This window comes from Triticum aestivum, chromosome 2B, assembly GCF_018294505.1.
Source record: "Triticum aestivum cultivar Chinese Spring chromosome 2B, IWGSC CS RefSeq v2.1, whole genome shotgun sequence".
NCBI lineage: Eukaryota > Viridiplantae > Streptophyta > Magnoliopsida > Poales > Poaceae > Triticum > Triticum aestivum.
Window position 1 is genome coordinate 524124866 of NC_057798.1, and position 27737 is coordinate 524152602.

The following is a 27737-nucleotide window of genomic DNA, read 5'->3' on the forward strand; positions in this document are numbered from 1 at the left end:
GATTGGCTAAGGACAATGTGACGATGCGCGTGGGAAATGGTTCCAAAGTCGATGTGATCGCGGTCGGCACGCTACCTCTACATCTACCTTCGGGATTAGTTTTAGACCTGAATAATTGTTATTTGGTGCCAGCGTTGAGCATGAACATTATATCTGGATCTTGTTCGATGCGAGACGGTTATTCATTTAAATCTGAGAATAATGGTTGTTCTATTTATATGAGTAATATCTTTTATGGCATGCACCCTTGAAGAGTGGTCTATTTTTGATGAATCTCGATAGTAGTGATACACATATTCATAATATTGAGGCTAAAAGATGCAGAGTTGATAATGATAGTGCAACTTATTTGTGGCACTACCGTTTAGGTCATATTGGTGCAAAGCACATGAAGAAATTCCATTCTGATGGGCTTTTGGAATCACTTGATTATGAATCACTTGGTACTTGCGAACCATGCCTCATGGGCAAGATGACTAAAACGCCGTTCTCCGGAACTATGGAGCAAGCAACAGACTTGCTGGAAATCATACACATTGATGTATGTGGTCCGATGAATGTTGAGGCTCGCGGCGGGTATCGTTATTTTCTCACCTTCACAGATGATTTGAGCAGATATGGGTATATCTACTTGATGAAACATAAGTCTAAAACATTTGAAAAGTTCAAAGAATTTCAGAGTGAAGAGGAAAATCATCGTAACAAGAAAATAAGGTTTCTACGATCTGATCATGGAGGAGAATATTTGAGTTACAACTTTGGTCTTCATTTGAAGTGAGGAATAGTTTCGCAACTCACGCCACCCGGAACACCACAGCGTAATGGTGTGTCCGAACGTCGTAATCGTACTTTACTAGATGTGGTGCGATCTATGATGTCTCTTACTGATTTACCGCTATCATTTTGGGGTCATGCTTTAGAGACAGCTGCATTCACGTTAAATAGGGTACCATCTAAATCCATTAAGACGGCGCCTTATGAACTGTGGTTTGGCAAGAAACCAAAGTTATCATTTCTTAAAGTTTGGGGCTGTGATGCTTATGTGAAAAATCCTCAACCCGATAAGCTCGAACCTAAATCAGAGAAATGTGTCTTCATAGGATACCCAAAGGAGACTATTGGGTACACCTTCTATCACAGATCCTAAGGCAAGACATTCCTTGCTAGAGAAGGAGTTTCTCTCGAAAGAAGTTAGTGGGAGGAAAGTAGAACTTGATGAGGTAACTGTAGTTCATCACAGAAACCTGTTCCTGTGACTCCTACACCAACTAGTGAGGAAGCTAATGATGATGATCATATAACTTCATATCAAGTTACTACCAAACCTCGTATGTCAACCAGAGTAAGATCCGCACCAGAGTGGTACAGTAGTCCTGTTCTGGCAGTCATGTTACTTGACCATGATGAACCTACGAACTATGAGGAAGAGATGATGAGCCCAGATTCCGCAAAATGTCTTGAGGACATGAAATCAGAGATGGGATCCATGTATGAGAACAAAGTGTGGACTTTGGTTGACTTGCCCGATGATCGGCAAGCCATCGAGAATAAATGGATCTTCAAGAAGAAGATTGACGCTGACGGTAATGTTACTGTCTACAAAGCTTGACTTGTTGCGAAAGGTTTTCGACAACTTCAAGGAGTTGACTATGATGAAACTTCCTCACCTGTAGCGATGCTTAAGTCTGTCCGAATCATGTTAGCAATTACCGCATTTTATGATTATGAAATTTGGCAAATGGATGTAAAGACTGCATTCCTGAATGGATTTCTGGGAGAAGAGTTGTATATGATGCAACCTGAAGGTTTTATCGATCCAAAGGGTGCTAACAAAGTGTGCAAGCTCTAGCGATGCATCTATGGACTGGTGCAAGCATCTCGGAGTTGGAATAAACGTTTTGACAATGTGATCAAATCATATGGTTTTATACAGACTTTTGGAGAAGCCTGTATTTACAAGAAAGTGAGTGGGAGCTGTGTAGCATTTCTGATATTATATGTGGACGACATATTGTTGATTGGAAATGATATAGAATTCCTGGATAGCATAAAAGGATACTTGAATAAGAGTTTTTCAATGAAAGACCTCGGTGGAGCTGCTTATATATTAGGCATCAAGATCTATAGAGATAGATCAAGACGCTTAATTGGACTTTCAAAAAGCACATACCTTGATAAAGTTTTGAAGAAGTTCAAAATGGATCAAGCAAAGAAAGGGTTCTTGCCTATCTTACAAGGTGTGAAGTTGAGTCAGACTCAATGCCCGACCACTGCAGAAGATAGAGAGAAAATGAAAGATGTTCCCTATGCTCCAGCCATAGGCTTTATCATGCACGCAATGCTGTGTACCAGACCTGATGTGTGCCTTGCTATTACCTTAACAGGGAGGTACCAAAGTAATCCAGGAGTGGATCACTGGACAGCAGTCAAGAACATCCTGAAATACCTCAAAAGGACTAAGGATATGTTTCTCATTTATGGAGGTGACAATGAGCTCGTCGTAAATGGTTACGTCGATGCAAGCTTTGACACTGATCCGGATGAATCTAAGTCACAAACCGGATACGTATTTATATTGAACGGTGGAGCTGTCAGTTGGTGCAGTTCTAAGCAAAGCGTCGTGGCGGGATCTACATGTGAAGCAGAGTACATAGCTACTTCAGAAGCAGCAAATGAAGGAGTCTGGATGAAGGAGTTCATATCCGATCTAGGTGTCATACCTAGTGCATCGGGTCTAATGAAAATATTTTGTGACAATATTGGTGCAATTGCCTTGGCAAAGGAATCCAGATTTCGCAAGAGAACCAAGCACATCAAGAGACGCTTCAATTCCATCCGCGATCAAGTCAAGGAGAGAAATATAGAGATTTGCAAGATACATACGGATCTGAATGTTGCAAACCCGTTGACTAAGCCTCTCTCACGAGCAAAACATGATCAGCACCAAGACTCCATGGGTGTTAGAATCATTACTGTGTAATCTAGATTATTGACTCTAGTGCAAGTGGGAGACTGAAGGAAATATGCCCTAGAGGCAATAATAAAGTTGTTATTTATATTTCCTTATATCACGATAATTTTTTATTATTCATGCTAGAAGTGTATTAACCGGAAACTTAGCACATGTGTGAATACATAGACAAATAGAGTGTCACTAGTATGCCTCTACTTGACTAGCTCGTGGAATCAAAGATGGTTAAGTTTCCTAGCCATAGACATGAGTTGTCATTTGATTAACGGGATCACATCATTAGAGAATGATGTGATTGACTTGACCCATTCCGTTAGCTTAGCATTTGATCGTTTAGTATATTGCTATTGCTTTCTTCATGACTTATACATGTTCCTATGACTATGAGATTATGCAACTCCCGAGTACTGCAGGAACACTTTGTGTGCTATCAAACATCACAACGTAACTGGGAGATTATAAAGGTGCTCTACAGGTGTCTCCGATGGTACTTGTTGAGTTGGCATAGATCGAGATTAGGATTTGTCACTCCGATTGTCGAAGAGGTATCTCTGGGCCCTCACGGTAATGCACATCACTATAAGCCTTGCAAGCAATGAAACTAATGAGTTAGTTGCGGGATGATGCATTACAGAACGAGTAAAGAGACTTGCCGGTAACGAGATTGAACTAGGTATTGAGATACCGACGATCACGGTGTTTAGGCAAAGCCCTGCGTCGGTAGCATCATCATCACCGTCATCACGCCGTCATCCCGACGGAACTCTCCCTCGAAGCTCTGCTGGATCGTGAGTTTGAGGGACGTCATCGAGCTGAACGTGTGCTGAACTTGGAGGTGCCGTGTGTTCGGTACTTGGATCGGTCGGATTGTGAAGACGTATGACTACATCAACCGTGTTGTTCTAACACTTCCACTTTCGGTCTACGAGGGTACGTGGACAACACTCTCCCCTCTCGTTGCTATGCATCACTATGATCTTGCGTGTGCGTAGGAATTTTTTTGAAATTACTACGTTCCCCAAACATTGTGAACTCATTATTTATTTATATTGGTGTAATATCTACTGTATTCCAACTTTTCCATGGTTCATACCCCCTGATACTAGCCATAGATGCATCAAAATAAGCAAACAACACGCGAAAAACAGAATATGTCAAAAACAGAATAGTCTGTAGCAATCTGGAGATTTCGAATACTTCTGTTACTCCAAAAATCCTGAGAAATTAGGAAGTCCTGGATTATTTGTTTATTAATTCTATGCAAGAATAATCAGTATTTTATCGCGCTTTTGTTAAAAATGAAACTAATCTCCTTGGCGCAAAAGTTTCTATTTTTCAGCAGGATCAAATGAACTATCACCGTAAACTATCCCAAAGGTCTTACTTGGCACAAACACTAATTAAAACACAAAACCACATCTAACCAGAGGCTAGATGAAATATTTATTGCTAAACAGGACCTAAAAAGCAAGAAAAAAATTAAAATTGGGTTGCCTCCCAACAAGTGGTATTTTTTAATGCCCCTAGCTAGGCAGAAAAACACGAATAGATCTAAGTGTTATCATCTTTGGCATGCAAATATTTATTCACACGCTTATGAATTTTAGGAGATTCTTTGGTTTTATAAATGATTAAACTCCTAGGCAAGAAATCAAGAGATTCATTCGTGACAATAGGTTCCTCAATAATATCGAAAAAATTAGGGTGAATACTAATTGATTTGAGATCTTCATTGTCTTTACTAGAAGATTCACCCTTATTCTTCGGAACATAAGTAAACTTGGCAATCCTAGTAGGAGGAAGGTTTTGAGTGGTTTTAACAGAGGAAAAAGCGGAATCCAAGTTGGTAATAATATCTTCTAGCTTGCTAATTCTAGTAGCATCTTGATCTATCTTTTCATTAACTATTGTTCCTTTTCCCTAAGATTCTTTAAAGTAACTCCTACCTTAGATCCATATTGAGTAATCTGATTATGAATCTTTTTATCCAACTTTTCAATCAACTCTACGGTAGCAATTTTGTTTTCAATAATATCCAATCTTTGCATTACATGTTCCAAGGTTAAAACAGTTCCATTAACCAAAAGAGGTGGTGGGCCTAGCAAATCTATCATGGCATTGTAAGAATCGAAAGTATGGCTCCCCAAGAAATTTCCCCCAGTAATGGTATCTAGAACATATCTATTCCAAGGAGTAATGCCTACGTAAAAATTGTGAAGAAGAACAGAAGTAGATTGCTTTCGACTAGATCTATTTTGAGCATTGCAAATTCTATACCATGCATCTTTTAAATCCTCTCCTTCCATTCGTTTAAAGTTGAGAACCTCATTATAAGGAGTACTAACAAGGATAGGGGGACTAGCCATAGCGGCGAGATAAGCACACAAAAACCAAATGAAGGAGAAGACAAACGGAAGAGGGACTAAGAAAAGGTGAATCTTTTTTAAAATCATTTTAGAAGTGGGGGAGAGGAAAATGAGAGGCAAATGGCGAATAATATAATGCGAGGGATGAGAGTTTATGATGGGTACTTGGTATGTCTTGGCTTGGCATAGATCTCCCTGGCAACGGCACCAAAAATCCTTCTTGCTACCTCTTGAGCTTGCGTTGGTTTTTCCCTTGAAGAGGAAAGGGTGATGCAACAAAGTAGCATAAGTATTTCCCTCAGTTTTGAGAACCAAGGTATCAATCCAGTAGGAGACAATGCAACAAGCCACGGAATACCTGCACAAACAAACACCAACTTGCAACCAACACGGCAAAGGGGTTGTCAATCCCTTCACGTTTATTCACAAAGTGAGATCTGATAGAGATGGGTAAATGGTAAAGTAATATTTTTGGTTTATGGAACAGAAAGTAAAAGATTGCAAAGTAAGGGAACGGCGACAGAAATTGGCAAGTTGACGGGAAACTAATATGTTGTAAAAAAGACCAAGGGGCCATAGGTTTCACTAGAGGCTTCTCTCAAGATAGAAATAATTACGGTGGGTGAACAAATTACTACCAAGCAATTGATAGAAAAGCGCAAAGTTATGACGGTATGTAAGGCAATGATCATGAATATAGGCATCACGTCCGTGTCAAGTAGATCGAAATGATTCTGCATCTACTACTATTACTCCACACATCGACCGACTCTTGCCTGCATCTAGAGTATTAAGTTCACAAGAACAGAGTAACGCATTAAGTAAGATGACATGATGTAGCGGGATTAACTCAAGCAATATGATGAAAACCCCATCTTGGTATCCTCGACGGCAACAATACAATACATGCCTTGCTACCCCTACTGTCACTGGGAAAGGACACGGCAAGATTGAACCCAAAGCTAAGCACTTATCCCATTGCAAGAAAAACAATCTAGTTGGCCAAACCAAATCGATAGTTCGAAGAGACTTGCAAAGGTATCAAATCATGCATATAAGAAGTCAGAGGAGATTCAAATAATATTCATAGATAAGATGATCATAAATCCACGATTCATCGGATCTCGACAAACACACTGCAAAAGAGTATTACATCGAATAGATCTCTAAGAACATCGAGGAGAACTTTGTATTATCAAAGAGAGAGAATAAGCCATCTAGCTACTAGCTATGGACCCGTAGGTCTGAGGTAAACTACTCACACTTCATCGGAGAGGCAATGGTGTTGATGTAGAAGCCCTCCGTGATTGAATCCCCCTCCGGCAGGACGCCGAAAAAGGCCCCAAGATGGGATCTCACGGGTACATAAGGTTGCGGCGGTGGAAAAGCGGTTTCGTGGCTCCCCTGGATGTTTTGGCGTATAGGAGTATATATAGGAGGAAGATATAGGTCAAGAGGTTTGCAGGGGGGCCCACAAGGTTGGGGGCGCGCTCTCCACCCTTGTGGCCGCCTCGTGGCTCTTCTGACTTGCACTCCAAGCCCCCTAGGTGTCTTCTGGTCCAAGAAAAATCATCGCAAAAGTTTTATTCCGTTTGGACTCCGTTTGGTATTCCTTTTCTGCCAAACTCTAAAACGAGGAAAAAACAGAAACTGGCACTGGGCTCTAGGTTAATAGGTTAGTCCCAAAAATCATATAAAAATAGCATATTAATGCATATAAAACATCCAAAACAGATAATATAATAGCATCGAACAATAAAAAATTATAGATACATTGGAGACGTATCAGCTGCTGCTTGTGCCCGTATGCTGCAGTGCTATTCCTATTTGATTATTGCTTGTCACTAGAGATTTGATGGTTGGTTAATTGATTATTGATGTAGACCATAACTTTGAGATGAGCTAAGTGTCGGTGATGGACGAACAGGAGATGAGCGATGGCATACTTGAGACTTTTTTCTCAACCAAGGCGAGGTGAGAAAGCAAAGTATCTACTGCCTCTATTTGTTGCTCATTATTTAACATACTAACTCCATAGTTGCTTATTTCGAGTAGGATGCCTCCACTAAAGGAAATATAAGGCAATAATAAAGTTGTTATTCTATATTTCCTTATTTATGATAAAGGTTTATTATTCATGCTAGAATTGTATTGATCAGAAACTTAAATACATGTGTGAATACATAAACAAATACCGTGTCCCTAGTAAGCCTCTACTAGACTAGATCGTTGATCAAAGATGGTCAAGGTTTCCTAACCATAGACACATGTTGTCATTTGATAAACAGGAACACATTATGAGGAGAATGATGTGATGGACTAGACCCATCCGTTAACTTAGCATATTGATCATTCAGTTTATTGCTATTGCTTTCTTCATGTCAAATACATGTTCCTTCGACTATGAGATTATGCAACTCCCGGACACCGGAGGAATACCTTGTGTGCTATAAAACATCACAACGTAACTAGGTGATCATAAAGATGCTCTACAGGTATCTCCAAAGGTGTTTGTTGAGTTGGCATAGATCGAGATTAGGATTTGTCACTCCGAGTATCAGAGAGGTATCTCTGGCCCCTCTCGGTAATAAACATCATAAGAAGCCTTGCAAGCAAAGTGACTAAGGAGTTAGTTGCAAGACGATGTATTACGGAACATGTAAAGAGACTTGCTGGTAACGAGATTGAACTACGTATGAAGATACCGACGATCGAATCTTGGGCAAGTAACATACCGATGGACAAAGGGAACTACGTATGTTGTCATTAAGGTTTGACCAATAAAGATCTTCGTGGAATATGTAGGAACCAATATGGCATCCAAGTCCCGCTATTGGTTATTGACCGGAGAAGCGTCTCGGTCATGTCTACATCATTCTCAAACCCGTAGTGTTCGCACACTTAACGTTCGTTGACGATATAGTAGTATATGAGTTATGTATGTTGGTGACCGAATGTTGTTCGGAGTCCCATATGAGATCACGGACATGACGAGGAGCTCCGGAATGGTCCAGACATAAAGCTTGATATATAGGATGATATGGTTAGGCCAAGGGGTAAGGCCCACGGGGTTTAAGTCAGTGCAAAAGGATTTTTGCGGAGGCCAGGGGGCCAAACGCGGGAGACCCTGGCATCTGGCCCTAGGCCAGACGCCGAGTCCCATGGCGTCTAGGCCAGATGCCAAGGACTGTGGCGTATGGTCCTGGAAGTCCGAGAAGGACTCTTCCTTGCGGACAAAACCGACTTGAGGACGCTCTTTCTCCAAGTTATGACCCCAGGAATCAACATATAAATAGAGGGGCAGAGTTAGCACCTGGAACACATCACGATTCATCAAGCCGTGTGCCGGCAACCCTGTCCCCTCTAGTTTATGCTCCATCTAGTTTCTGTAGTGCTTGGCAAAGCCCTACGGAGATTGTTCTTCATCACCAACCGTCACCACGCTGTCGTGCTGCCAGAACTCATCTACTACTTCGCCCGTCTTGCTAGATCAAGAAGGCGAGGACATCATCAAGATGAATGTGTGTTGAACGCGGAGGTGTCGTACATTTGGTACTTGATCAGGACGGATCGTGAAGGTGTACGACTACATCAACTTCGTTGATAAACGCTTCCGCTTAGCGATCTTCAAGGGTATGAAGAAGCTCTCCCCCTCTCGTTACTATGCATCTCCATGCATATATCTTGCATGTGCGTAGATTTTTTTTGTTTTCCATGCAACGTTTCCCAATAGTGGTATCAGAGCCAGGTCTATGCGTAGATGATCACTACTGCAGGATGCTGCTAACACGACACTACAATCAGAGACCCTTTGATGAAACTGTGTGCGATGCATTAATCGCAAACGGTGGTGTAAAAAATCCGTCAAAAAAGGTGCAAAACATTTTCGATGGCGGAGCCATCAAGCATGGTTCAGATTTTAGTTGCGTGTGCGATGCGGGGCACACAGTTAATCCATTCGAACTATTTGTGATGAGGCAGAACAACAGAAACGGGAAGCCATATCAATGTGTGTGCGATATACGGCATACAGTTCGCTCCGATGAACTATTTTCTATTAGGGAGTGCAACAAAAACGGTTAGCCAGATCAAGTTGTGTGTGATATACGGCATACGGTTCAGTCGGACAAACTATTTTCGATTAGGGAACACAACAGAAACGGTTCAACTTAAAAGATGTGTGTGATATGCGGCATACAGTTCACATGGATGAACTGTGTGCGATGAGCCAAAAGAACACAAATGAGTTGTGTAAACAAGATGTGTGTGATACGTGGCAAACAGCCAACTCAGATGAACTATTTGCAATGAGAAATTACAACACAGACGGTTAATACAATTAGTTTGTGTTCGATTATGTGTGTACAAAAAACTTTGAAAAATGCAAACTAGTTGCTTGTGGGTGGCTAGGAGTATCACACACGATGCATCTGCGAGTACTCGTATGCGATGATTAGTAAGTTACACATACGTTTCCTTATGTTAACATGTGTGTGAATTTGCAATATGGACAGTTAATATGTAAATGCCTTCTGGACATCGGGCACACGTTCAAACTCAATGAACTGTGTACAATACTAATACGTTCCATGAAAATTTAAGAACTTGGGTAACAATATTTGAGTAACATATATATATATATAGTGGTTACACTATTCGACAAAAGGAGGATTGTCGGTGTCAAAACCGGCGGATCTCGGGTAGGGGGTCCCGAACTGTGCGTCTAGGCGGATGGTAACAGGAGACAAGGGACACAATGTTTTACCCAGGTTCGGGCCCTCTTGATGGAGGTAAAACCCTACGTCCTACTTGATTGATATTGATATTGTGGATGTTTACAAGAGTGGATCTACCACGAGATCAAGGAGGCTAAACCCTAGAAGCTAGCCTATGGTATGATTGTAAGGGTTGATGTTTGTTGGTTGTCCTACAGACTAGAGCCATCCGGTTTATATAGACACCGGAGAGGGCTAGGGTTACATAGAGTCGGTTACAATTGTAGGAGATCTACATATCCGTATCGCCAAGCTTGCCTTCCACGCCAGGGAAAGTCCCATCTGGACATGGGACGAAGTCTTCAATCTTGTATCTTTATAGTCTTGGAGTCCGATCGATGATGATAGTCCGGCTGATGATAGTTCGGCCGATGATGGTAATCCGGCTATCCGGACACCCCCTAATCCAGGACTCCCTCAGTAGCCCCTGAACCTGGCTTCAATGACGATAAGTCCGACGCGCATATTGTTCGGCATTGCAAGGCGGGTTCTTCCTCCGAATAATTCATAGAAGATTGTGAACACCAGGATAGTGTCCGGCTCTGCAAAATAAATTCCACATTCCACCGTAGAGAGAATAATATATACACAAGTTCAATCTGCTGACGTTTTTTTGCGGCATGACGTCACACCACTACCAAGTTATTACTTGAATTGTTTTTTACTTTACCACCTCAGCGCATTTAGCGAAGAGGTTTCCTTGGCACGTCTTGTCGAAGCAGAGATCGTGTTCCTCCTTAATCCGGGATTCTCATCAATACGGACGTGGGTAACCCAACCGCGCCATTGATGGTGACGCTTGGGAGATAAGCGAGTTTTACCAGGCAGGTGGGGACGCATAGTCTTCGTCCGCCTATATATAAGGGATAAGGATTCACCTTTTCAACTACGCCTTCTTCCTCCTTTGCTTATCCATCTCCGCGCACCCGAGCTCCAGCGCCCAAGTTCGCGCATCTCGTCTCGACCTTCTCCGACCATGTCCGGTGCGGGAGGCAAGTGGATGACCTCCTCCGTTACGGAGGAGCACATCGAAAGACTGCGCAGCGCCGGTTATCTGTCCGGCGACATCGCGCACCGGCTGCCTGACGAGGGGCAGCTCATCCCCACCCCCAGGCCCCATGAGAGGGTCATTTTTCTTCCCCATTTCCTCCGCGGACTGGGCTTTCCACTTCACCCCTTTCTCCGGGGGCTCATGTTCTACTACGGCCTGGATTTCCATGATCTGGCGTCGAACTTCATCCTCAAGATCTCGGCGTTTATCGTCGTGTGCGAGTCCTTCCTCTGCATCCAGCCCCACTTCGGCTTGTGGCTCAAGACCTTCAATGTCAAGCCGAAGGTAGTGAAGGGCACTCAAGCGGAGTGCGGAGGCGCCATGTTGGGCAAGATGCCCAACGTCCTGTGGTTCGAAGGGGCCTTCATGGAATCCGTCAAGGGATGGCAATCGGGGTGGTTCTATATCACCGAGCCGCGCGACCCTTCATGGGCGGCGGCCCCCGGGTTCAGATCTGGCATCCCCACGCAGCTCACCTCCTGGAAAAAGAAGGGCTTGCTGTGGGGTAGTTTGGAGGAGGTGACAGGACTCCAAGCATGTATCCAGAAGCTGGTGAAGAAGCTCAGGCTGGTTAACGTGGTCCAAGTCATGCTCGTCCGCCGGATTCTCCCATGCCATGAGCGGGCATTCAATCTGTGGGAGTTTGATCCGGAACAGCACCAAGCGTTGAGCGGGCTCTTCGACACGACGTACGAAGGCGCCTGGAGGGTGCTGTTTAAGGGCGTCGAAGCCCCCGCATCCGCGACTGAAGATCGCAGATTTCGCTCGCAGCGCCAAGCTGACGAGGTAAGTGATTCTACCCCTTTACGGGACACTTGCTTTCCATAGTTTGACTCTATGCGGGTTTTAATTTCCCCTTTTCCTTTGACAGGACTGGATGAAGAAGGCGGAGCAGATCAACTGCCCGACTCCCGTGCCAGAAAACCTAGTAGACGCCCGTCTAGCGAGGCTGCTGGTTCCGGCACCGCACGTGGTGCCGGAGAAGAAGGCCAAGAAGGAGGCCACGGGTAGTCGAAAGAGTTCCCGTTTTTAGGTGTCCGATGACTCCGAGGCGGACTCCTCCCTCGAGAACGAGGAGGAGAAAGAGGACTCTCTCCCAGAGGAGGGAGAGAGGAAGAGGAAAGCTTCCCCAACAGGGGAGGCCGAAGGGTCCAAGAGGGGAAGGACTATTCCCCCGGACAGCTCCGCCAACATCAATGTTGGCGAGGAAGAATGGCCTTCAAGGGCCAGTCCTCCGGCGAGATCGTAAGTATCCGGATTCCTGAATGATTTATAATTTCTTTTTATGTCACATAACGTCCTTCTAATGCCGCATACTGCCTGTAGTCCAGCCGATGATGATCTTCCCGCTTCATCGAGCGGGTCGTTGGCTCCGTCAGATGTGGACTCCATCCTGACGGCCTCTACCCCTCGCGCCACTGAGGACGCCGAGGTGGGATCCCAAGAAGGGACCCATCAGGGGGAGGCTCCGGAGGCGCCGCAAGGCGGCCTCTCGGACTTTGCGCCGGACTCCACATCGGAACCCGCAGTGGTTCCGGAGTCCGGCCAGCGGCCCCTTCGCAAGAAGGGCAAGACCGTGACGCCGGCGGCTTCCATCCAACCGGAGGCGCCGGACAGCTTGTTGGAGGCGCTCCAAGGCGCTTCCATCAAGGAAGAACACTGCACTATCATGAGTGCGGTGATTCAGAAGGTACAGCTCGCCAAGAGCGGGCTGACCGAAGCCTGCAGTAGCCTTCTAATAGGCTTTGAGGTAAGAAGTTAAAATTATGTAATGTAATACCGCATAGACAGTAGCCCCTGATGCTCGGTTCGGTGTTCGGAAAGAAAAGCCGGACTAAGGATCTAAAAAGATATAAGCAGGGTTGCTAAAAAGTTATGTCAATATGGGTTGCAGGCTGCGCTGCTGACCTCTGCCGCACTGACTGCGGAGGTCGGTGCTTTGAAGCAGGAGCTCGAGCGGTCCGAGCAAGAGCTCGGTCGTGCCAAGAAGCAGCTCCAGGACAAAGAAGGTGAGTAACACCACTTTGAACTTGTACCTTACAGAAAAGGATTTAGGTTGCAATAAAAGAATAACAAGGATAATATGGGTACTGCAGGGGCCACGAACGAGGTGGCAACCCTGAAGGAAGCTGTGTCCGCGGTCGAATGCAGTGCGGCCGCGGAACGGACAGAGCAAGAAAAGTAGGAGGCGCAGGTGGCGGCGGTTCAGCAAGAGCTCCAGGCTCTCATGGAAAAGCATGAGAGTTTGGAGCGTGACTCAAAGACTCGAGAGTCCGAGCTTGCCTCGGCTCTCGAAAGTGCCAAAGCTGCCAAGGCCGAGGCCCATAAGGCCCTTCAGGAGGTGGAAGATGTGAGGAAAATAGCGGCGGGTAAGGCATTTTTCATGCAAAGCAAGCATGTTAGTGTAAACTACCTGACACTTACCCGAATTCGCTCCGCCTGTATTGAAGGTGCTCGTCGGGCCCTTGCCCGCGCAAAGGTGCATTGGGGCAAGCTGGATGCGGAGAAGCTAATCACTGACGCGCCACCAGCGGGCAAGGAATATCGTACGCCCGAGATGTACTATAGGACTGTCCTGAAGGGTGCCCGCAAGATTGCGGATGAGTGCCCCCGAGATGTAATTATTGAGTAAACTCGCTATGTAGTATCCTGTGCACTGAAAACTTTGTTCATATGCGCTAAGCAATGCTTGTTGAATTTAAAATATTACCTTCTGTGCGGCCGTTTGTTAAATCTGAGAGATGGCAAGTCGTCGGCTTCAGCCCCCATGCCGCGAGTGCTGGGGTGTTCGGGATAAACTTGAGCACTCTTGTTCCCATTGTTGGGTCCATCTAGGGAGGCGCTCAACACAACGAACAAGGCAACCGGACTTATAATGCTTGCACACTCTCACTTAGCCATAGAATTCTATAATTTTAAATTTCGGCGAAGCCCCTAGTATTCGGAAGACCGAATTCGGGGCGCTATCCACGCCTTCCTCGGACATTATCCGGAACTTCGCTCGAAGCAGCGTAGGTCTTTAAGGACCCGAAAAAACCTCTCGAACAGCGACTAGTCTCTCGCCTTATCATGACGGTCAGTTTTAGCTTTCTCCACTGAGGCGTTAACCCGGCTCAACCGGGGCGCAATCGCAGTGGTTCTCCCAGTGCTACCTTAGCCGATAGAACAGGAACGTAAGGTGCTAAACATGGGAGCCGGGCAAACCCAACTATTGACCCGAGACATGATTCGGAGCCGATTCATATAATGCTATAAGTTCGGGGTGCCGCACTTGTGAAAGTGTTCGGACTTATCACACCATAATGAGGGGAACATAAGCCCCTGGTGTATTTGGCCGTACCAAAATATACGGATGCAACATGTCGTAAATGAACATATATATATACATAGAAAGTAATGCAATTATGGGCGAAAAGTGCTGCATTTTATTCAAGAAGGTCTGCTATGAGTGCGAAATGATACAAATAGTGCGGAAAGCAAGGGATTGGACGAATTAAAGGCGTCTCCCTCCAGGGGTAGGCCGCGGAATAGTGTATTTAACAAATTTAATGCTCGTAATGGAGACCACCTGAGTGTTTGTCGCGGCCTTTGTCCCTCCCTAGCTGTTGTATCATGAGTTCGGCAGGTTCACCGCCGGACAGAGTCCTGTAAAAAAGGAGAAAAATAAAAGAAAAGAGCGACACACTTGGGAGCCCCTGGTGTGGTCGAACCGCACTCTGGGTTTGTTGTGGTCGTGCCCCTTCCCCTAGACCCATGGTATCTCCATGGCATAATTATGTACGCGGAGAGTTTGTCTTGCAATTGTGCGAGGGCTGGGGTTGGGGCCGCACTGCTACGCGTGCTCGGAACGTGCCAGGTGGTCTTGGTTGATGTTGCTTCGGGCGCATTTGGCTGTGTCTGGTCGTTTAACGGCCGGACTCGAGAATTGCCTTAAAAGGCTGCTCTGTACTTCTGCCGCGAGAGCCGCTGTATGTTCCTCCGGTCGAAGGGAGCGTTCCGTGTTTCCATTGACCGTGATGACTCCACGAGGGCCTGGCATCTTGAGCTTAAGGTATCCATAATGCGGCACCGCGTTGAATTTTGCGAACGCGGTTCGTCCGAGCAGAGCGTGATAGCCACTGCGGAACGGGACTATATCGAAGATTAACTCCTCGCTTCGGAAATTATCCGGGGATCCGAAGACCACTTCTAGTGTGACTGAGCCTGTACAATTGGCCTCAACTCCTGGTATGACGCCTTTGAAGGTCATCTTTGTAGGTTTAATCCTTGAAGGGTCTATGCCCATCTTGCGCACTGTATCCTGATAAAGCAGGTTCAGGCTACTGCCGCCGTCCATCAGGACTCTCATGAGGTGAAAACCATCAACGATTGGGTCTAAAACCAATGCGGCGAATTCGCCATGGCGGATACTGGTCGGATGGTCTCTTCGATCGAAAGTGATCGGGCAAGAGGACCATGGGTTGAATTTTGGGGCGACTGGCTCCATCGCATATACGTCCCTTAGTGCACGCTTCCGCTCCCTCTTGGGTATATGCGTTGCGTATATCATATTTACCGTCCGAACTTGAGGGGGGAATCCCTTCTGTCCTCTGTTGTTCGGCGGCCGGGTCTCTTCCTCGTCATCGTTGTGTAGCCCCTTGTCATTGTTTTCGGCAATTAATTTGCCTGCCTGCTCGAATACCCAACAATCTCTGTTGGTGTGGTTAGCTGGCCTTTCGGGGGTTCCATGTATTTGACAAGAGCGGTCGAGTATTTGGTCCAAATTGGACGGGCCCGGAGTAGTTCTTTTAAATGGCTTCTTCCGTTGACCGGGTTTGGAGCCTCGGAATCCGGCGTTGACTGTCGTATCCTCATTGCTGTCGCCGTTAATGCGGCGTTTGTTTTTGTTTCGATGCGACCTGCCATTGCGGTCCTTGGTATCCGGACTGCCAGCATTTTTGTTGAGGTTGTTGCTGCGAGCTAGCCAGCTATCCTCTCCCGCACAGAAGCGGGTCATGAGTGATGTGAGGGCTGCCATGGATTTCGGCTTTTCCTGTCCTAGGTGCCGGGCCAGCCACTCGTCGCGGATGTTATGTTTGAAGGCAGCGAGGGCCTCCGCATCCGGACAGTCGATGATTTGATTTTTCTTTGTTAAGAACCGTGTCTAGAATTGCCTGGCCGATTCGTCTGGCTGCTGGATTATGTGGCTTAGGTCATCTGCGTCCGGTGGTCGCACGTACGTGCCCTGGAAGTTGTCGAGGAATGCGGCTTCCAGGTCTTCCCAGCATCCAATTGACTCTGCAGGCAGGCTGTTAAGCCAATGCCGAGCTGGTCCTTTAAGCTTGAGCGGGAGATATTTGATGGCGTGAAGATCGTCGCCGCGGGCCATATGTATATGAAGGAGATAGTCCTCAATCCAAACCGCGGGGTCTGTTGTGCCATCGTAGGATTCGATGTTAACGGGTTTAAACCCTTCAGGGATTTGATGATCCATTACTTCATCAGTGAAGCATAGTGGGTGTGCGGCGCCTCTGTATTGGGCAATGTCGCGACGTAGCTCAAGAGAGCGTTGTCTGCTGTGTTCGGCCCGGATGGAGTAGTTGTATCCAGCGTGACGGTATTCGTCGTGGGTCTTGGGGCGCCCACGTGATCCATAGATAGATCTGGATTGTCTTGCCTTGTCCTCCAATATGTCCCGCATGTCCGGCGCGTTCCCCCGTGGCCTCGCGCTTTGTGAGCGGTGTCGGGATACGGTTTTGGTGGAGGGCTTACATGCCTCTCTGTCGCGGCCACGAGGTGGTCGGTCTGGCGTATTGTGCGCTAGTGCTGCCGGTTTGTATGCTTCCTCCTCTAATTGGGGGAGCAACTTACGTTTTGGGTAGCTTTTGGAGGGGCGTTCGAGTTCATACTCTTCGGCCGCGAGGACGTCGGTCCATCTGTCGGCCAGCAGGTCTTGATCAGCTTGAAGTTGTTGCTGCTTTTTCTTTAGACTGTTTGCTGTGGCCATTAGCCTGCGTCTGAAACGCTCTTGTTCGACGGGATCCTCAGGCACGACGAATTCGTCGTCGTCGAGGCTTGCCTCGTCTCCGGAGGGAGGTATGTAATTATCATCCTCGACCTCTTCGTCTGCCGCCCTCTCCTGAGGGCTTGCTTCTGCCTCCTCCTGCGCTGAATCTTGCTGGAGGGGGTTATCTTCGGCACTTTCAGGGGTGTTATTATCTCCTGTGCCGGAATCTCCATTCTTGCCGTGGCGGGATTTAGAGCGGCGCCGCTGACGTTGGCGCTTGGGTTGTTTCTTTAAGGAGTCTGCCTCCGCTGCTTCTTCGCCGTCCCCATCTTTTGGGGTGTCCACCATGTATATGTCGTATGACGAGGTGGTCTTCCAGTGTCCCGTAGGCACTGGTTCTTGATAGTCTCCGGCATCGTCGTCCATACCGTCGATGTCTTCGGAGTCGTAGTCGAGTACGTCGGTTAGATCGTCGACGGTGGCTACGAAGTGGGTGGTGGGTGGGCTCTGAATTTCTTCGTCGTCCGCGTCCCAACCATCCTGGCCATAGTCCGGCCAGGGCTCTCCGGATAGCGAGAGATGCTTCAGCGAATTTAAGATGTCGCCGAAGGGTGAGTGCTGAAAGATGTCCGCAGTGGCGAATTCCATGATCGGCGCCCAATCGAATTTGTCTGGCAGGGGCGCAGGAGGTTCGGAGTCCGGTAGGGAGTCCGGCGCCTCGGAGTCATGAGCTTTATGAGGGACAAGGTCAGTGTTCGGCTCCATCGTCATGGAAGTTCCAGCTCCCGAGGCGGTGTCCAGCCACCCGTCCTCGATCTGCGCGATCAGCTCCGGACTATGGATCGGAGCGGATTCGTGTGCGGCCTGCAAGGTACTGTACGGCGGCAGAGTTAGGTCATGCCCATCGTGACAGCGCGGCACGCTCGGCTGTGGCTCTGATCCATCGAGGATCAAGTCCCCGCGGATGTCGGTCGTGAAGTTTAGGCTTCCAAACCTGACCTGACGGCTAGGGGCATAGCTTTCGATCTGCTCCAGATGGCCAAGTGAGTTGGCCCGCAGTGCGAAGCCGCCGAATACGAAGATCTGTCCGGGGAGAAAAGTCTCACCCAGGACCGCGTCGTTGTTGATTGAAGAGGCCATCAAGCCTATCGGTGATGACACAGAGGAACTGTCAAGGAAAGCACCAATGTTGGTGTCAAAACCGGCGGATCTTGGGTAGGGGGTCCCGAACTGTGCGTCTAGGCAGATGGTAACAGGAGACAAGGGACACGATGTTTTACCCAGGTTCGGGCCCTCTTGATGAAGGTAAAACCCTACGTCCTGCTTGATTGATATTGGTATTGTGGATGTTTACAAGAGTGGATCTACCACGAGATCAAGGAGGCTAAACCCTAGAAGCTAGCCTATGGTATGATTGTAAGGGTTGATGTTTGTTGGTTGTCCTACGGACTAGAGCCATCCGGTTTATATAGACATCGGAGAGGGCTAGGGTTACATAGAGTCGGTTACAATTGTAGGAGATCTACATATCCGTATCGCCAAGCTTGCCTTCCACGCCAAGGAAAGTCCCATCCGGACACGGCACGAAGTCTTCAATCTTGTATCTTCATAGTCTTGGAGTCCGGTCGATGATGATAGTCCGGCCGATGATAGTTCGGCCGATGATGGTAATCTGGCTATCCAGACACCCCCTAATCCAGGACTCCCTCAAGGATCTTCGTAACACAATTTTGACAACCATATGGTCCATATCTACATACTTAACATAGTAACAACTATCACATTTTAAGAGGGTAAGGGCCAACAACCATATGGTCTATCTACATACTTAACATAGTAACAACTAGCACATTTTAAGAGGATGAGGGCTGTCGGTGTCAAAACCGGCGGATCTCGGGTAGGGGGTCCCGAACTGTGCGTCTAGGCGGATGGTAACAGGAGACAAGGGACACGATGTTTTTACCCAGGTTCGGGCCCTCTCGGTGGAGGTAAAACCCTACTCCTGCTTGATTAATATTGATGATATGGGTAGTACAAGAGTAGATCTACCACGAGATCAAGGAGGCTAAACCCTAGAAGCTAGCCTATGGTATGATTGTTGTTCGTCCTACGGACTAAAACCCCTCCGGTTTATATAGACATCGGAGAGGGCTAGGGTTACACAGAGTCGGTTACAATGGTAGGAGATCTACATATCCGTATCGCCAAGCTTGCCTTCCACACCAAGGAAAGTCCCATCCGGACACGGGACGAAGTCTTCAATCTTGTATCTTCATAGTCTTGGAGTCCGGCCAATGATGATAGTTCGGCTATCCGGACACCCCCTAGTCCAGGACTCCCTCAGTAGCCCCTGAACCAGGCTTCAATGACGACGAGTCCGGCGCGCATATTGTCTTAGGCATTGCAAGGCGGGTTCCTCCTCCGAATAATTCATCGAAGATTTTGAACACCAGGATAGTGTCCGGCTCTGCAAAATAAATTCCACATTCCACCGTAGAGAGAATAATATTTACACAAGCTCAATCTGCTGACGTATTTCGTGGCATGACGTCACACCACGGCCAAGCCTTTACTCGAATCGTTTTTATTGTTCCACCTCAGCGCGTTTAGCGGAGCGGTTTCCTTGGCACGTCTTGTCAAAGCAGAGATCGTGTCCCCTTATTCCGGGATTCTCATCAATACGAACGTGGGTAACCCAACCGCGCCATTGATTGCGGCGCTTGGGAGATAAGCGAGTTTTACCGGGCTGGTGGGGACGCATAGTTTCGTCCGCCCATATATAACGGGACAAGGATCCACCTTTTTACCTACGCCTTCTTCCTCCTTTGCTTATCCATCTCCGCGCACTCGAGCTCCAGCACCCAAGACCGCACATCTCACCTCAACCTTCTCCAACCATGTCCGGAGCGGGAGGCAAGTGGATGGCGTCCTCCATCACGGAGGGGCACATCAAAAAGCTGCACAAGGCCGGATATTTGTCCAGCGATATCGCGCACCGGCTCCCCAATGAGGGGTAGCTCATCCCCACCCCCAGGCCCCATGAGAGGGTGGTGTTCCTTCCCCATTTCCTCCGCGGACTGGGCTTCCCACTCCACCCATTTGTCCGGGGGCTCATGTTCTACTATGGCCTGGATTTCCATGATCTAGCCCCGAATTTTATCCTCAACATCTCGGCGTTTATCGTCGTGTGCGAGGCCTTCCTCTGCATCCAACCCCACTTCGGCTTATGGCTAAAGACTTTTAATGTCAAGCCGAAGGTAGTGGGTGGCCGCCAAGCGGAGTGCGGAGGCGCCATGGTGGGCAAGATGCCCAACGTCACCTGGCTCGAGGGCGCCTTCGTGGAAACCATCAAAGGGTGGCAATCGGGGTGGTTCTACGTCACCGAGCCGCGTGACCCTGAATGGGCAGCGGCCCCCGAATTCAGATCTGGCATCCCCACACGGCTCACCTCCTGGAAAGAGAAGGGCCTGTCGTGGGGCGATTCGGAGGAGCTGACCGGACTCCAATCCTGTCTCCAAACCCTGGTGAACAAGAAGCTCAAGCTTGTCAACATGGTCCAGGTCATGCTCATCCGCCGGATTCTCCCGTGCCAATAGCGGGATTTCAACTTGTGGGAGTTCGATCCGGCACAGCACCAGACCTTGAGCAGGCTCTTCGACACTACGTACGAAGAGGCCTGGAGGGTGTTGTTCAAGGGCGCCGAGGCTCCCGCATTCGCTACCGAAGATCACGGATTCAGCTCGCAGTGTAAGGCTGGCGAGGTAAGCTATATTACCCTTTACGGGACACTTGTTTTCCATAGTTTGACTCTATGTGGGATCTAAACTCCCATTACCTTTAACAGGCCTGACAGAAGACATCTGGGCAGGTTAACTGTCCGCTCCCCTTCCAGAAGACCCAGCGGACGCCCGTTCGACGGGGCTGCTGGTTCCGGCGCCCTACATGGTGCCGGAGAAGAAGGCAAAGAAGAAGGCCACAGGAACCCGGAGGAGTTCCCGGCGCCAGGTGTTATCGGACTCATCGTCTGATGACTCCGAGGCGGACTCCTCCCACGAAGACGAGGAGGAGAAGAAAGAGGCCTCTCCCCCAGCGGGGGCAGAGAAGAAGAGGAAGGCTTCCCCAACGGGGGAGGCCGAAAGGTCCAAGAAGGGAAGGACCCTTCTTTCGGACTGTTCCACCAACGCTGACGATAGCGAAGAGGAGTGGCCCTCTAGGGCCAAGCCCCTGGCGAGATCGTAAGTGTCCGGATTCCAGAATAAATCATGATTTTTATTTCGTCGCATAGTGTCTTCTAACGCCGAATACAACCATGTAGTCCGCCCAGGGACGATCTCCCCGCTTCGTCGAGCGGGTCCCTGGGTTCGTCGGATGTGAATAGTGCTTCACTTCTAACCGCCTCCTCCCCCCGTGACGCAGACGACGCCGAGGTGGGTCCCAAAAGGGGACCAGCCAAGAGGAGGCCCCGGAGGTGCCGCAGGGCAACCTCCCGGACTTTGGACCGGACTCCGCACCGGAACCTTTGGTGGTTCCGGAGTCCGGCGGGCGGCCCCTTCGTGAGAAGGGCGAGACAGCAACGCCGGTGGCCTCCATCCAACCGGAGGCGCCGGATAACTTGCTGGAGGCGCTCAACGGCACTTCCATCAACGAGGAGCACCGCACTGTCATGAGTGCGGTGATTCAGAAGGTTCAGTCCGCCAAGAGCGGGCTGACCGAAGCCTGCACTAGCCTTCTAACAGGCTTTGAGGTATGTGATTAAGATATATAAAAATAGTACCGCATAGACAGTAGCCCCTAATGCTCGGTTCGGTGTTCGGAAAGAAAAGCCGAACTGAGGATCTAAAAAGATATACGCAGGAGTCTAACACAGATATGTCAATATGGGAATGCAGGCTGCGCTGCTGACCTCTGTCGCGCTGACTGCAGAGGTCAATGCCTTGAAGCAGAGCCTCGAGCGTTCCGAGATCGAGCTCGGCCGTGCCAAGAAGCAGCTCGAGGACAAGGAACGTAAGTAACACCTTATTAAAGTTGTACCTTATAGAAAAGGATTTTGGTTGCAAAAAATGACCGGAATAACGTGGGTACTCCAGGGGCTACGAACGAGGTGGCGACCCTAAAGGAGGCGGTGTGCGCGGCCGAACACAATGCGGCCGCGGAACACACCGAGCGAGAGAAGCAGGAGGCGCGGGTGGCGGAGGTACGGCAAGAGCTCCAGGCTCCCGTGGAAAAACATGAGAGTCTGGAGCATGACTCGAAGACTCGAGAATCCGAGCTCGCATCGGCTCTTGAGAGTGCCAAAGCCGCTAAGGCCGAAGCCCAAAAGGCCCTCCAGGAGATCGAGGCAGTAAAGAAGATAGCAGCGGGTAAGGCATTCTTCATGCAAAGCAAGCATGTAAAGGTGAATTACTTGTTACTTACCCGAATTCGGAGCTCTCCAGGAGTGTTCACAGATCTGCCCCGTAGCGTGTCCGATGCTGCCGCGTTCTATAGAGCCGAAGAGGGGAGCTCGACGGAAAAGGTGTTCTGGTCTCAGTATGCTGAGGCCTGACATCCGGTGCCCCTGAGCGACCAGCTGAAGCAGCTGGTCGAGCTCCACAAGGTGGACGAACATGCCATGAAGGGCCTCATAGTTCGGCTGTGGCCCAAAGAAGCCATGCCTGGGAGCTACTTCGGTCTGGTGCGGCGGCTGGTGGACGCCTGTCCATGGGTTGACGTCATCAAGCATTCCGCCTGCATTGAAGGTGCCCGTCGGGCCCTTGCCCGCGCTAAGGTGCACGGGGGCAAGATGGATGCCGAGAAGCTTGTGACGGACGCGCCACCGCCAGGCAAGGAGTATCGCACGCCCGAGATGTATTATAAGGTTGTCCTGAAGGGTGCCGGCCTTATTGCGGGTGAATGCTCCAAACATTTAATTTTTGAGTAGACTCGCATTTTGTTATCCTGTGCACTAAAAACTTTGTTCATATGCGCTAAGCAACGCTTGTTAATTTAAAATATTACCTTCTGTGCGGCCGTTTATCAAATCTGAGAGATGGCAAGTCGTTGGCTTCTGCCCCCATGCCACGAGTGCTGGGGTGTTTGGGATAAACATGAGCGCTCTTGTTCCCATTGTTGGGTCCTTCTAGGGAGGCGCTCAACACGACGAATGAGGCAACCGGACTTATAGGGCGTGTTTGGTTCCTTGCCTCGCACCTGGCTCGCACCCACCATGCAATTTTCTCGCTGTTTGGTAGCCTGAACGTCTAACTGGGCCAGGCCCGGCGCATGCAAAAAGAGGCTCCCAGCCAGGCTCACGGGAAACACAGGTTTCGAGCGTTTTCGCGAGCCCGCACCCGCCGCTGCACGCGCGCCTGCACCCATGCGAGCAAGGATAGGGTTTGTCTCCGCTCTCATCGCTCTCACCCGACTCATTCACGCCCGTTCCTCACTTGCCTCTGAGCTCCTGCGACAACGGTGGATCTCGCAGCCCCGTCGCCTCCGTCGACATCGCCGGCGGGCATCCTCGCCGCTGCGGAGGTAGAACCCTCCTCCTCCCCTCCCTCTCCATGTCCCACATCTGTCCCCATCCATCTCTTCTCCCTCCCATCCCCATCTCTCTGCCGCTCATGGTGCTTCTTCTCTGATGCGGATGGATGAAGCAGCGGCCTCCTATGGTCACGGACGGGAAAGAGGGCTACTCCTGTCTAGCACCAATGCATTTGTTTTCCCATCGCCTCCCCTCTCCTTTTTAGGTTCAGATATGTCACCAGAGCCTCCTCTTCCCCTATGGATTTGAGATGGCTGGGTAGTTTTTATTTAGGTACAGATCTGTCACTAGACCTCCTCTTCCCCTATGGATTTGAGATGGCTGGGTAGTTTTTATGTAGGTTCAGATCTGTCATTAGCATGAATATTTGTGATATGTCTAGAACACTTTGCTAGCTTATAGAAATGAAGGAATCAGTAGGTAGACAAAGTAGTTATGCAAATGGTGCAAATAGTATGAATAATTTTTGCATATATTTTATTTTGTTTTCATGATGTAAATATTACCAGTGCAAATACCTTTATTAATTTATAAATTTGTGCTGAATTTATAGATGGATGACAATGGCAAGACCCGAGATACACTGATAGTGCAAGCTGCTGGTTTGGTTGTTGTTTTGTGTGCCTATATGGCCACAATAACTACAAGGGCTAGAATTAGAAATTATCGTGCCCCAATCCGTTATGTTATGCTTGAGAGAGACGTAGCTAGGTTGTCCAATCTACGTTATATCTATGAAACCAATGATGTAAATTGCCATGACCTATTAAGGATGAGCAGGGCCCCATTTTATAACTTGTGTAATTTGTTTCGTGATCGAAAATTGTTGGAAGACAGCATTCATACCTGCATTGAGGAGCAGGTTGCGATGTTCCTTCTTGTAGTTGGGCACAACCATAGGTTTAGGGCAATGAAACCCATATTTAGGAGGTCAATTGAAGTAATCAGTTGATACTTCAAGGCAGTTTTATATGCTATAGGGGAGTTGCGTGACGAGATGATCCGGCCCCCATCCAATGAAGTTCATCCAAAAGTCCTACACAGTAGGCATTTCTATCCCTACTTTAAGGTAATATATTACCATTTAGAATTCTATGGACATGCCGAATCACCCATATTTTACAAAATATACCTCACCTCTTTTCTTAGGACTGTGTTGGCGCAATTGATGGCACCCATGTTATTGCCAAGGTACCGGCTGCTATTGCTTCGGCATTTAGGGGTCGGAAAGGTGGCACCACCCAAAATGTGATGGCTGCGGTTGATTTTGACCTTAAGTTTACCTATGTGCTAGCTGGTTGGGAAGGGTCAGCCCATGATGCACTCATTTTGGCCGATGCGTTGGAAAGGAATGATGGATTTGTTGTCCCTGCAGGTATTAGTGAACCATTTAGATCCGTTTTAGTGGCTTTTTTGATCGTTTCCTAATTACTGGGAGTAACACAACACATGACCTCTTATTTGTTAGGAAAATTCTACCTCGTGGATGCGAGCTATGACGTGCGGCCAGGGTTTCTTCCACCATATAGGGCTACTCGTTATCATCTTACTGAGTTTGGCGCATGATGCCCTCAAAATGATAAGGAGTTATTCAACCTCCGCCACTCCTCATTGAGGATCACGGTTGAAAGGGCGTTTGCAGCTTTCAAGAACAGATGGAGAATTGTGGACAATAAGCCTCACCACCCTTATCCATCACAAGTCAAAATCGTCCTAGCTTGCTGCATTCTTCATAATTGGATACTTCAGTGGGGAGAGGATGAGTTTGTACCACCTGAGCACTCTTGGACCGGGAATCCAGCGTCAGATGGTGTGATTGACATAGAACATGATAATAGAACCTGGTCACAAATTAGAGATGGTTCGGCCGGGCATATGTTTGCCAATAGGGGCAATTCACGTGTGTAGAGCTCAAGTGTTGGGTTTGGAAATTCTACCGTGTAATGCTCAAGTGTAGAGCTCAATTCTATGTTGTAATGCATTAGGAATAATTCTGTTTATGGTTCTTCATAAATAATCGTATGCTGTTGTTTGAGCTCCACTTCAATTTTGTTTATGGTTCTTTACAATTCTGTTGGTGCCCCCACTTCAATTCTATTTCTGGTTCTTTATAAGTCTATTTATGGTTCTTTATAATTCTGTTTATGGTTCTTTCTAATTTTGTTGGTGCTATTTTGGTTGTTCTGTATAGGATTGATGGCTGAGATGGCGGCTGATGGTGGGCATGGTGGTGGGAATCACCCATTGCGTTGGACATCTCCAATGTCTGGGTTCATGCTACGTCGATTTGTAGAGCTCATTGCTGGTGGAGTGAAGACGGACAAGGGCTTTAAGGAGGTGCATCTAAACCAAGTGGCTAAGAATTGTAGTGAGCACTTTGGTCTTTCCATAACTGGGACCCAAGTGTACAACCACCTCCGCAAGTGGCGTGCTAGGTGGGTGAAGATAAGTAAGCTCCGAGACATTAGTGGGTCACTTTGGGATGATACCAACTATGTCATATCGCTGGAGGAAGAGCACTACCTGGGTCATATCAAGGTTTGTACATAACCACACCTCCATAATCACACTCATCCTGATCCGTAGCTATTTGACTAACCTTTCCATAACAACACTTCATGTAGGACCATCCCAAAGATGTTGAGTATCTCAATGTGCCTTTAGAGAATTATGTTCAGATGCTTGCTATTTTTGGGAGTGGTATTGCTACAGGAAGGTATGCGATGACATCTCATCAGGCTCTTGGGGTTCCTTCAATGGTAGAAACCTCCCCATCATTTGTAAATCTCGAAGGTTGTGGTTCTGAATTTGTTGATGGGAATGAACCTGGCTCAAGTGCTACTGGTGCTGCTCATGGGGAAGATGGTGGTGTTGCTGCTCATGGGAAGGAACCATGTAAGGATGCGTCTAGCTCCATTGGCAAAAGGAAGAGGGCTAGCCTGATGAGTGAAGAAGAAGTTCTGGTCATGAGCAACATGTCCGATGCAGTCTGTGAAGTTGCTATTGCTATCAAGTCCACCGGAGAGGCACATCCTAAACTTTACAATTCTGTCATGGAGCTCCCTGGTTTAGCGAGGATGATCTATTGATTGTCTTGGATTATCTCAATGAGAACGCCAACAGGGCTAGGAGCCACTCATTCGTGCAGATGTCAGAGACTCGTCGCACTCGTTGGGCCATTCACCACCTCTCCAAATTCAACGATGGAGTATCCATGCCCAAGGATGGAGTGCCCAAGGATGGAGTGCCCCTGGGTGGAGCGCCCAAGGATGGAGTGTGACAAATATGTGCTAATTCACACCAAGCTGACCATATTTTACTGTATTTGGTCAGAAAAACCATGCCCCCTATATATGTGATGTATGAAATGTAACATGGACCTTATGTTATGTTTCTTTGTTGGACTGTAATATGGATAATATGGATTTCTGGCTATCTAATATGTGAACTCTAGGATTTATTGGACTGTAATATGACCATATGGATTTGTGGCTCTATATATGTGGACTTTTATGATGTACTTGCACTGTATACTTGATTTATGTGCACTCTCTATGATTCTGGTGCATTTTTTTAGCTATTTTGTGCTATAAACTGCTTATTTGTATATAAACTACTTACATAAACAGGCAAGGTGCTGCTGAAATTTTGTTTCTCTTACTAAAATCATCTCTGTCATTTTGAAGAGATGTGATTATATTTTGACTAAATTTTGTAGACTTGTGAACATATTCTTTTATTACTTGAAATCAGCAAATATATCTGAAATGATCTTCTATTTATTTTACATACAAGTATAATCTTCTATTTATTTTACATGCAAGTATAAGCACACTATGACAGATTCCACATCATACAACCTACCAAACAACATATGTTGTATGCTGCATCTCTCATACAACCTAGATGCAACATACCAAACAATATCTGAGCTGAGCCTGCCCCATATCATGCAGCACACCAAACACACATTTCACCTCATTTTTGCATCAGCTCAACCAGGCCAGCCCCAGCCAAGCTCCTTCATGCAATGCATGCTAGATGCACCCAGGGAACCAAACACAC

At 47.6% G+C, this 27737-nt stretch overlaps 1 protein-coding gene across 1 annotated transcript; it reads left to right on the forward strand.

Annotated features, from left to right (window-relative positions):
• The first annotated feature begins 23548 nt into the window (after positions 1-23548).
• Positions 23549-27169, forward strand: LOC123041562 (uncharacterized). The gene is made up of 4 exons (XM_044464157.1): positions 23549-23662; positions 25864-26210; positions 26297-26388; positions 26509-27169. The coding sequence occupies exons 2-4, from the start codon at positions 25869-25871 to the stop codon at positions 26759-26761; spliced, it is 687 nt and encodes a 228-aa protein (XP_044320092.1). The 5' UTR covers positions 23549-23662; positions 25864-25868; the 3' UTR covers positions 26762-27169.
• The last annotated feature ends 568 nt before the right edge of the window (positions 27170-27737 follow it).